At 38.3% G+C, this 12,482-nt stretch overlaps 1 protein-coding gene across 3 annotated transcripts in view; it reads left to right on the forward strand.

Moving 5' to 3' along the window:
- The window catches only part of L3MBTL3 (L3MBTL histone methyl-lysine binding protein 3), a 154,737-nt gene that overhangs the window by 84,130 nt on the left and 58,125 nt on the right, over window positions 1-12,482 (forward strand). For all 3 annotated transcript variants that reach the window (XM_067546733.1, XM_067546734.1, XM_067546735.1), the window contains exons 11-12: window positions 1,987-2,138; window positions 12,251-12,327. In XM_067546733.1, the coding sequence (XP_067402834.1) occupies window positions 1,987-2,138; window positions 12,251-12,327 (229 nt within the window). The remainder of the gene's footprint in view (window positions 1-1,986; window positions 2,139-12,250; window positions 12,328-12,482) is intronic.

Consider the following 12,482-nt stretch of genomic DNA (forward strand, 5'->3'; position numbering starts at 1 on the left):
ACCTCTGAAATCCATATGAATTAAACTATATATATATATATATATATATATATATATATATATATATATATATTATATTTTCTAGTATTTTCTAACTTTTGAGTATGTGACTTTGCAAAGTTCAAATTCTTTAGCATTTTTTAAAATGTTTCCTACATTTTTTTTAGTGAAACAACCCAAAAGTTTCATCATATGAAATAATTTCTTATATAGCCCTTTTCGTCAGCAGCCCTCAATCGCGTCATAATCTCTCAGTGTATTAACCCTCCCAACAGTCCTGTGAGATAGAAAGCATTATTATCCATAGATGAGGAGTTGAGGCACAGAGAGGCTAAGTGACTTGCCCAAGATCTTACAAGAAGTCTGTGGTGGAGCACATAATTGAACCTCGGTCTTCACATCCTAAACCAGTCCCCTAACCACTGGATGATCCTTCCTCTCCACTTGAGCTAACAAAGTAGCTGGTAGCCATGGAAGACTGTTACCTTCTGTGTGAATTTGCTGATAGAGGGGAATGAGAATGAGACACACTCTTTGTCCATGGGGTTCACATCTATCTCCTTGACAGCAAAGGAATGTTAAGACTCGGCAATAATGGGTTAAATTGTAGGTTCTGTAGGGGAGCGTGTCTAATAGCTGTAGACCGTTCTGCCTCTGTCTGTCTCTCCCTGTCCACATTTGCTCCTAACTCATCCCACCTCCAGATGCTGATGCTGCTGCTATCCCCCCAGATCCTGCCTACCCCCGGCCCTCACTGACCAATTCCTGCTTCCCTGTTCTCTGCTCCTTGTCCCCATCCAATCTCTCCCTGTCCCCTTCTGCTTCTACCCCACTTCAGCTCCTGTCCATCCCCTGCTGCTATCTACCCTGGCTTCTGCTTCTGGCCTTAGTTTTGTGCATATTTTCCCTCCTCCGCCGCCCCCAGTTTCTGCTGTGACCTCTAAGCTCCTGTCCCATCCCAGTACCCTTCATCTCTTCACCCTGTGCATTTTAGTCAAGCGACTTCTTCCTTCTTCATGCTGTCTAGGCACTAGCAGCAGGGACATTGAGAACATAGGAATGACAGGTTCCCTGCTCTCAGTTCCTGTGTCTGCTACCACAGCAGCTGGGAGCAGCAGTTGCAGAGAAAATCCTGTTCAGTCCCTGCAGTGTTGGCATGGAGTATGCTCAATCACTTTGTGGGGATGGTGCATGTGTCCAGTAATCACCTAGGAGCCGTAGCATGCTCAGTGCAGATGGGGTCGCCAGAAAAGGTGTAAACATTGACTAATTCATTTTTACAACACTCCCAATGAAGAGGGGAGACGCATCCAATCCTCATGTTACAGATATGCAGTGAGAGATTAAGTGATTTTACCTAAAATCACAAAACAAATCAGTCACGGAGCTGGGAATAGAAGCCACACCTCATCCTCTAATAATTTGCTCATGAATCCTCCTTAAATTTTATAAGATTGTTTATACTTTTGTGGCACCACTGGATTTAAGCCTGCTACTCTCCTTCTCAGTCTAAGAATATTGACCAAAACATGGAATACATTTTAATCTGTATTAGGCATAAGAAAGATTTTCTGCCTTTTTCTCAGTCAAAATACTATCTCTTGGCTGATTTATTTATTTATTTAAATCTTCCTTTTTGTCCGACTTTTCACCCAGTTTGGCTATCCTGCCTGTATCATGAACTGGCATCATACTGCTTTTATAATTTTATGGGACTAGGTGAAGGCTGTCAGAGATGGTGTCTAATGAGTCACAGTTAAAATCAAAGGCAACATGATCAGAAATGTTTGGTTCATAAACCATGATCTCAGAGTCTGTGTCTGTGTTTGAGCATCTTTCATCTCAGCTAATTGGGCTGCTGCCGTATTGTTGGGCCAGTTAATTGGTAAACTTTTAAATGACATAAATGTATTGATTGTGGACACTGGGGAGGTTTTGGGTTGTAGTGTGTTATTTACCCTTAATTAAAACTTTCTGTTTGAGTAGACAGTTATTCCATCGGGATTTCGAGTGGGAATGAAGCTTGAAGCTGTAGACAAAAAAAATCCTACATTCATCTGTGTTGCTACGGTAACAGACATGGTGGACAATCGTTTCCTGGTTCATTTTGATAACTGGGATGAGAGCTATGACTATTGGTATGACCTTTGTTTGTATTTTTTATATTTTAATAGTCATATCAGAAATTATTAGACAGCATCTGATACTTTTTGTACTCTGCATGTAGTCAGCACACCAGCTTTTATCAGATTTTTATAAACATGTCATCTAGACCTTTAAATATCTGTAGTGGACTTTAGAGGACAGATTTTTAAATATATATGTTCAAGTTGCACTTGAACATCTTTCAAAAGATTGTGGAAAATGGGTGCTGGAGTTGTATATGGGACTAAATCTGGTATGAGTAATTACTCATTTAATTTTGCAATGCATCTTCATGTTGGATTTTTTTAGTGGGAAATATTCACGTGGACATTCTGATACCGTCAGTAAGGCACACTGGTAGCCATGACTGAAACAGCAGCTACATTTCATCATGGTGTGTCTGTTTGCCCCATGTGCCCTACTAATAAAATCTGTTTAAAGGCATGATTATCCCCTGATCCTGCCACAAAACAGTTCTTTTGTGTAGTCAGAAATTCAGTTGTTTCCTAAGGCTTTAGCACAGTAACAAAATGGGGTTAAGATCCTGCATACCTTGCAAACTGCAGCTAGTAATTTGTTTCCCTGATTTGTTAAATTTGTGTTGGGCAGAACCTTAACGTGTGGAAATACGTTGGGGGTCTGGAGGATGAGCATATATGAAAATTCAGCATTATTCATTGGATATACGAACTATAATTTTATTACCAATGTGACATATAATGTTGCTATGCTGTTCAGTTGTAGTTTATAACATGGATATTTGCTTTTCCTACATCTGCATCTTGTACTGCAAGCTATTGTAAAAAAGTGCGGTGCTAATGAAACATGCATAATTGCTTTTTATTTGAATCCAAAGTAAAGTAAAATGTAAATGGTGGGTGAACCCCAGAAGGTTTGGTGTTTTTTATTCAGACAAGCTTCCGAAAATTATCTGAAACTTACTGAAATATTTTATGTCTTAATATTGTTAATGGTCGCGCCTGTCCCCAATTTTTTGTTAACTTTTTTAGCATTGAGAAACTGGCAATGTTGTGATTAAAGATGGAGAGATAATATTAAGAAGAAGGCAAAATAAAGAATTAATTGTTGGTTGCTTAAAAATATGTTGTGGAAAACATTTTGTGTTTGTATTTGAGACTTTCGGATACTGTGGGGGTGTATGCATAACCCATGTAGAAAAGGACAGAATAGGTGAAAATATTTACAGAACATGGAGGCTGTGATTGTAGCTACTGATGCCAAAAATGAACTGGAGGAGGAGAATGAAATAATTGAAACAGTGGCAAGCAAGTATTTAGTTCAGGCAGAGGAAGGCAAAGAACTAAGCAATCATGGGTTACATCCACAGGTGATGATGACATGGAATTAGGGCTCTAATACTAGAAGAGTTAGTGATTACTTTTAGGAGTCTTTTGATACTCAAGAAGTAGTGGGTGACTGGAAAAAGTTGAAAGTTTGAGGGGAAAATCCATTTATTTATTTAGACTTAGATAGTAACATACCATTAACAATACTTTTTAAATCTCAGCAGCATTAAAATCATCAATTCAACAGCCAGCCAGTCTTTTGAACAACTGAATAGTGAAAACAAAGGGTTTGGGTTTTTTTCAGAATGTTAACACTTTTTTTTGTTTTGCTCTCAAATTACTGTAAAAGACAGGAATAAAAATCTCCAAACCTCACCTCCAAATAGTTCTACTTGAGCTATAGAACCTTTCTATAGGACAGGATGAGAAAAATTTTAAAATTAAAAAAATGTATAGGGGAATGAAGGAACCACTTTTGAGCATGCTCATTAGGCATGTAAGATTTTACCAGGGTCTATTTGGAACGTTGTCCCAGTAATGAGATCATTATGCACAGTCTGTCTGGAAAGGTCCTGGAGATGCTGAGAGAAAAATGTATGTGGAAGAGACTACTTAAGATTGAATTTTTGGAAACTCCACCAGAAAAAAAAAAAATGAAATCCTTGATCAAGTGTCCCGACTCCCCCTCTTTGTACTGGTGTATTCAGGACTGCCATGGAACTGGGGAAAAGGAGGGAAAGAACATGGATGAGTGATTAAACAAAAACAGCAAGAGAGACATACTGGCAGAAAGGAAGTCTGAAAGCTGGCCCTTATGGGTGCACCTACTGCTCTTTGTCTGGAGTTTAGATACCAGGATTGTAGGTGCCTTAGAAAATCTGATACATGGATCTGTATCCTAAATATGTACTGGGCTGATACACCCCTGTGCTTAAACGTGCAAGGGAAGAGTACCATAGGGCTTTTGCTTTCCATCATGCTTACATGGTGGGCTTTCCATGTACCTAGCATCCTCAGTACATGCCTAAATCAGTAAGGATCAATAAGGAAAAATGGCCTAGGAAGCACATTCAGTAGATTATGCCAAACAGTTATCTTTATTCCTCATTAGGTCTTTTCAGACTTTAAAAACACAGCCATTTTGTGTGTTATCCAAATGGAAAAAAAAATTATTTTTATGAAGTATAAAAATTTTTCTTCTCTTGGATAAATGAAAAACAGCTGAATGTAATTTTTGCCAAACTCTCAACAGCAGAAGAAAAATTGTCTCTAAAATTGTATTTTATAAACTTAACTTTCAGCCTAGAGGTAACTTTTTCTGAATACTTTCTGAACATCTGAAAATACTTTCATTTTAAGCCATTAATGTATCTCAGCTAGAATTAGTACTATAACAATTTAGCCAGTGTAATATTTATATTCAAGAAGGTAAAATTTGCTCTGCATTCTGCAAACCTGTCTATTTTCACCCTTCTTATCTAGAAATGACAGAACGTTTGGTACTTCTATGAGAACAATAGGTGCTGGGGCTAAACTTTATCATGTCAGGATAAAGCAGCTGTATTCATATTTTAAAAAGTAGCAAAATGGGTTTTCTGTATTTGAGAAAAGAATTCTGATTAATGCATGTAATATTCACAACTAAAGCAGCTACATAATTATCAGAGTTAAATATTTTTAAAAGCTTCTCTGAGAGGAACAAGGATCCAAAAGTAGTGATTATTTTAATGATTCAAAGCTTTAAACAGCAGTTTCCCAAGTTGCAACTAGGGCTGATTGCTGTTAAGCAACAGATTTTGGTGATCCAGTATTACTTTTTGAATCAGTACTGATCAGGTCAATGCCCCAGCCCTGGCCTGGAACATCCCTTGGGTGTGACACGAAACCAAAGTTGTAAATGTGATGCAAGAGTGTTGTACCAAGTGCATTGAAACTGAGGGATGCCCAAATGTATTCTTTAGGACAACCAATCAATGCATATTCCTTACCTTTTTTTAGATGTGTTTCTAACATTCAGTTGGGAGATGAAAGCCACATTGTAATGGTAACTGGTTGGTTGGTTGTGGTGGTTTTTCTTTGGAGCTGTAAGGCAGATATCATAGATGTGTAGTTACCATAACTCACTGAGGTCATGATAAGAGGAAAAGGGAAAAGTTGTGAACATCCTGAATAGCTTTGAGAGAGATTCTTAAACTACTGTGTGCTCCTGGTGATCCGCAATGAAGGGCTGGGAGGGGATGTGATCCATGGGAGTTTTATTCTCTTACAAAGTAGTCAGCAGAAGGAAAAAGGTTAGAAAACTGGTGTGAGTTAAGGCTGTAGTCCTCAACTAATCATCTCCTCTCCTGTAGATGGAATTTTCAAACATGCTTATGCTGGCCTAAGTGCTCTCATTGAAGTCAGTGGTGAAACTGAACGTGTAATCTAAAACTTGAGGATGTTTCCTGGTTGAGCAGTCTTAGTGTTAGGACTTGTTATATATTGGGGTAGATACAGTCATTTTTATTATTAGTCTTTATGTGCCTACTGGCACCTGGAGGTTGGCACTGAAGACAGCGAATGTTACAGCTTTTTAGACTAGCCACAAAAAGCACTGCCGAGTCTGTGGCTTGAGGCTCCATTGAGCCATTCTATTCGTCTGCCTTGTGCAGACCAATTGACTCATGGAATCTCTGCACAGCCAGTACAACTCTGCTTCTCTGCCCCCTCATTGCATCGCTAGCAACAAAGAAAGTCAGAATGTAGATTTAGGCTGTTTGACTGTAATTCCTGCATCCTATTCTGAAGGAGTTCTTTTAGTGTTGGGAGCAGAGTGAACTGTTGGAGTGGCTCTACACAAAAGGTTTATTTTACACACACACATCTGTTGTTGTTTTGTTTGGTACCCAGTGGGACATGCCCCTTTAAAAGCTGCTCTGCCTGACTTATGATCTACTTCTGTGCTCTTCTGACATGATCAAGTCTGCTCCATCAATGCTGCAGCAGGAGTCACTTTTTTTGAGGGGAGCACGTTGGGTTAGAAATACCAAAGGATAAGATGGGTACAGGAAATGCTTTTAATTACTTAGAACAGTGATTCTCAACCAACTGCCCATGAGCACTTGTGGCCCAGTCAGCACACAGCTGCAGCCCATGTGATGTCCTCAAGGCCATATATTGTGCGGATGCGGCCTACATAACACAGAAGGAGCTGTATATGCAGCGCAGAATGCTAAGTAGGTTGAGAACCACTGACGTAGAGCAATACCGGTTTTTAACGTGTTTGGTATTAATATAATATTTATGGTGAAATGTTCACACTGAAGCACTAGATGGGGCTATAAGATGGCTTCATTTTTGTGTGTAGCTGACTTGGCTACTATGTAATAGCCATACTTACCATGTAATGCTATTTGTTAATTATAATGTATTACCATGGGTGTTCATAAAAATAGGAATGTTTAACAAAATAATATCTGCTGTAGATACAATAGTATCTACATTTAACAGGAGTAATTCTGGCACAAATCCTAAATATCAAAATAAAATTTTATCATGTGTGGAAATTGACAATTAGAACAGCAAAATTAATGTAGCACATTTTAATATATTTTTATTTTATAACTGACGTTTTTTTCAAACAGTGCTGTCCACACTTCCAGTGGGAGACAATTGAATATTTTTTGGAAAAGAACTATTAATAGTTTCTGTCTCTTACAATCTGAATTTAATTATTGAGTTGTGGATAGGCAACAGTGAGATGCAGGACAAAAACCAAAGAAAAATGAATATGAATGGTAGAAGAAATAATAATTTCTTTCTCCAGAGATGTGCCTGTAGTTTCCTGCTTTTGGGAATCTGCATGCCCTGTCGTCATGAGCATAGAATCACTTTGGATATCTGCATGCAGATATCCTAATGGACCAGACATTTGAAGGGAGTTTATAAAGGGATTCACAATCCTAACCACCTTCAGTTCTTTCTTTAGCATGAAGAACTGCTGGCAATGAAATCGTCTCTCCATGTACTTACTTTTTGAATTTTTGTTCTGCTTAACCACATTTTAAAATAGCTAGATTTTGTTTTTATAAAAATAAGAAACAGCATTGTAGTTTGTTCTGTGCTCTTTTATAGATCCAGCTGGCTTTCAGTGATGGTTTGGCTCTGTTATTGGCTCCTTGGCTCAAAACTGTTTACTGTAGAGGGTACCCAGTGCCTTTTTGGTTATGAACACTGTGACTGGCACTGACAGAGACAGATTTTACATGGTATGATTTGTATGGCCTTTATAATCTTGTTATGAACTTTAGGATCCATTAGTGGGGCATGTATATGCCACAACTGCACTGCTTTACGAAAGATCCAACACATGCCACACTACAGTTCCAAGATAGTGGATTTGCAGAGGCAATGTACTGAAACTCAGCTTACTAGTTAGGAACCTTCCCATTTCTTTTTCATAGTGCTTCCAGATGAAATGTTTTGCAGAAGTGTGCAAGCATGATTATCTCCATTGTACATTTGAGATAAATATGGTCATATTTGGAACTGGGAAGGGATTTTCCCCCAGATCAAATTGGTTGTGATTTGTGAATTTTTTCGCCTTCCTCTGCAGGTGTGGGTGAAGGTCACTTGTCAAGATAATCTGTGATTGTCTTGCTTAGCCATTGTGGATGATGGCCTCAGGCACTAGTGTACCTCGGTCCCTCCTGTTCTTTGTCTGTGGCACACAATAATCTACTCTCTTGTGGGCTGTAATCCTTTGGTCTAATTTTGGGTGTGGGTTTAGTGTGCAGGTACTGGGTGGGGTATTGGTGGTCTGTGATTTATGAGAGGTCACAGCAGATGATCTGATTGTGTCTTCTGACCTTAAACTCCATGACTCTAAATGACTGAGTGACAAAACTGAGAATAGAATCTAGCATTTTTGACTTCGTCATGTGTTTAGTCTACTACGCCACAGAAGAAAAGAGAGATGATTGAAATAACTCTATATATCCTGCTTAAAATGAATGTCAGCAATTTTATTTGTCCATATTTCTCATATTTTAAAATGACTGTAGGGGGCTCAGAGACAATGGTAATGGGTAATTTTTGTTTTGTTTTACCAGACCAGTGTCAGTTTCTCACATGAGGTATCAATGTCTCAAGAATTTCTTTTGGACCATCTAAAATTTCCTGATTTTTCATTTCATTGAGGTTTCTTTTAAAATCACAATAAAAGATTTGTTCTTTCTTTATAGGTTCTTATACAACACTCATGATCATAGTGTGTGAATGTCTTCCAGTAGTACTAACATCTGTCACATGTTTGTTCTCTAACCCTCTTCCCAGGGAGACGTGTGTGCAGTGGAGTGTTTGGTTTAGATTTTTTATTATAAATTGCCATATGTTTTTGCTCAAGAAAGCAAGGCCAAAGAAATGCACCTTGAACTTTGAGCAAGGTTGTACTGTTAGAAATTTTTCTCACGCTTGTTCTACTCTCATCACACAGCAATCAAGTGACTAAAGAGTCTGTCTTAGTATCAGAAGTGGCTTAGATGCTTTTGAAAATGGAACATAAACTCCTAAGTAGTTTACATGCTTTTGAAAATTTTACTTCAAAACTCTTCAAGCAGCATCAGTGCAATGAGTCCAATGAGGTAATGACTCAATCTATGCAAAAAACCACACCCCAACCCCTCCATAGATTGGGAAGTGAGAAGGTGAATACCTGATTGTCCTACTGTTCTTTACGTGTCTCCTCTCTGTAGTCTCTGCAGAGAGAAGGGAAGTTTGTGTGAGAGAGGGCGAGAAAGTGTGAGAGGTGCATTTGAAAGAGGTATATAACTCCCTTTCTTTGATCTGTCCAGGAAGAGCTTTTCTGACCCAGTTGTAAAAGACCAAATAAAGGAGACTGAATGTGAACATTTGAGAACTTCACAAACCTAGAAAGTGTTGACGCAAAAGTGCCTTGGTTCTTGATTTTGAAAATATGGTAATTTTAAAGTTGTATGAAGTGCTGTATAAATAGTAAGCTTAAATACATAAAGCATATTTTGTAAACTATATCGATTGCATCCTTTGCTGTTGTCTTGGAGCCTTTATTTCTAGAGAGTATTTTTTCCTGTAGGATTTGATATATTTGAAGTTAGCATAGAAATACTGGTGCAGCTGTTCGTTTATATTTTATAAAAAAAAAAATTCACAAAATAATTACCTTAGACAAGTATTTCAGCATTAGTGTCTGAAATCTATAAGTAGAAGGCTGGAACAGTGCTTGCTGTGTGATGACGGTAATGAGACACCCTGCTTGCATTTCTGTTATTTAAAGCGCACAGTTAAATACACCTACACTGGACTTCAGCTGTTTGTCATGTAAAATCACTTTTAAAACATCATTTTAATTACTTTTTCTTTAAATTCTGAATAGGAAAATACTTCTTTACTTTTGCTTTAGGTAGCACAAGGTCAAAGTCATTGTAGTTACCGTGGTATAGTCAGTGGTTCTGTTCTGTGTTCTTTTGTGAGCTCAGTTCCCCATTGAAATCAATAAATGGTTTGTGTGCGGAGGGAATGAGGAATTGGGCAATATGGTAAGAGATCTGACCTGTTTAGGCATCAGGATGTGGTAACCTGATACACCTTCAACTCATGCAGAAATCCTCCTCCCCATGACAATAACGGGGGAAACTCCTCTTTGTTCAGTAGAAGAGAACAATGTTGTATATTGCAGAATAACAGTGATTTTTTTTAACTTAATTTAATGCAATTCATTAATATATACAGTGATGTGTTACTCTCAGGAGGCTGGCACTTTCCAGACTTGCTGAAGGAAAATAGATAGAGATATTCATATAGACCGCAACCTTGCAATATGATCCATGTGTGCAGACCCCAGTACACCCATGGAGCCTGCTGGATTTTAGGAGTTGATTGGCATCAGGCCCATGTCCTTCAAAAGGCTTCAGATACCTAATGATGAAATCACATTGTTTCTCTAGTTGTACAACATGGGAATTTATCTTTGTACAGATATTGGAGATCTCTGTGGCTTATTGGGGCATGCAGTCAAGCTCCAGTTCATTGAACTCAAGTTAAACAAAATTCTAATTCAACCAAGATTTGATTTTGAGTAAAATTTTCAAAAGCATCTAAAATGAATTAGAAGCCTAGGTCCCATTTTTCAAAAGTGACTTAGGAGCTGAAGTCTTTTGAAAGTTATTGTGACTTAGCCTTCTAGGTACCTAAGTGACTCTTTTGACAGTGGGATTTAGGATCATAAATAATGTAGCTGCTTTTGAAAATGTTGTTCCTTGTCTGCCGGAGTTGTACTATACCCTGCATGAGAGTGCCAGCTAGAAGTTTTGCAGGTTGGCTGGCTTTAAAGGGCCCACACCTCAGGTGGTATAGCTCCTCTAAAGCCACCTTGTTTTTACTTATGGTTGCATTTTCTTCACTGTGTTGCTGGATTGGGGACCTTGAGTGAAGCCTTTTCAAAGTCTTTGGGTGGGCTCCCCACATCATCCCAAACCCATTTATACAAAGGTTTTGGGTGTCCTAGAGACCTTTGGATAAACAATGACCCTATATTTATTCTTTGTGGAAAAAAGCAGAAGATTGAAAAGTATATTGAAAAATATTTAGTTGATGATAGCTTTTGCTTTAGCCCAAAATTTGCTTCAGGATGACACTGCTTAATTTCCCAATTAGTAATACTGTCTCCTATTTTTCTTTACATACCATTAATTATTCAGCAAATTTCCCAAACATCATGAAGTATCTGCAAACCTAGGTGCAAGATCCAGGGATTGTGTGCTGCTTTCGCTTTAGAACCTGATCTCTCTCCACTTTCCAACTGCATCAGTCTTGTTTCTCCTTTCCTAATAATATTGTACTAAACGTTTAAATAGGTTTTTTGTTCCATTTTTACATCAGTTAAATGCTTTCTATATTGCTAATATTTAGAACTTCATGCTTAATGTTACCTACAGTCTTCTTTTAAATAAGATGCAGTTGATTCTGTATGGGTAGGGAAATACCTAGAGAGTATTATGGAGTGGTATCTGTTCCCAGGACAGAGTGGTTTGCTCACTTTTTGTCAGGGCAGTTTGCAGTTGAGGAGGTTTTCTGAATTGCTGGCTAGTCCTGGAGTCTCAGGTGCAGTCTGTAGCTAAAAGTGCTTTTTGACCTCTGCACTCAGCATAGTGATTGTGTCTGTTGCTCTCTAACTTGTACTTTGCTCACATGCCACTTGGATTATGGTGACACTCTATCTGTGGCTCCTATTGCACCACTCAGAAATTGGTGCTGAACATAGTGGCCCTCTTGTTTTGTGAGACAGTCAGAGGAAGCGTATTACACCTGTGCTCTGCACATTGCACCTTTCTGCTTCCAGGTGCAATTCGGAGTGTCGATATAGATCTTTAAACCCTAAAATTTGAGTCCTAACCCCACAATGCAATTTCTGAATGCATTACTAGGATGCTTGAAGTCAGCTGACATGTTTGTGATAAGAATCCCTAGATTTGAATGTGTGGGAACTGGTAGTGGGGCTCCTCAGTGGAAGAGTTCTTGGAATTTGCTGTCCTATTTGGTCCAGTAGAATTGGGTTATTGATCTTTCAGAAATGTTGCAAAGATCTTATGCTCACTTATATGGGGTAAGATTGGATGAGGTATATTGGTATGTTTTTGTTATGGTTACCATTTATGTCTTGTGTTGAATCTGTCAATTTATTTGGGATTTGTTAAATAATTCTGTATTTTTAGAGAAAACAACTTGTGTGTATGCCTAGACAACAATGATGAGTGCATTTTTCAATCATTTTTCCCCTCCAGGTGTGAGGCAGCTAGCCCACACATTCATCCCATTGGATGGTGTAAAGAACATAGAAGAACTCTCATCACCCCTCCAGGTTTGTACTGTACTACACAGTTGAAAGAATTATTGAAAATGTAGCTAGCAGCAGCATTGGCCAAGACTTATAACACACTTTATGACAGCTCCATTAAAATACTCTTCTTATAGTTAAGAATTGGTATTTGGAGTGGTTGAAGTGGTCTTTTTATA

This window comes from Emydura macquarii, unplaced genomic scaffold (assembly GCF_026122565.2).
Source record: "Emydura macquarii macquarii isolate MOO-44397 ecotype Brisbane River unplaced genomic scaffold, CSIRO-AGI_Emac_v2 contig_1146, whole genome shotgun sequence".
In the NCBI taxonomy this organism is placed as follows: Eukaryota; Metazoa; Chordata; order Testudines; family Chelidae; genus Emydura; species Emydura macquarii.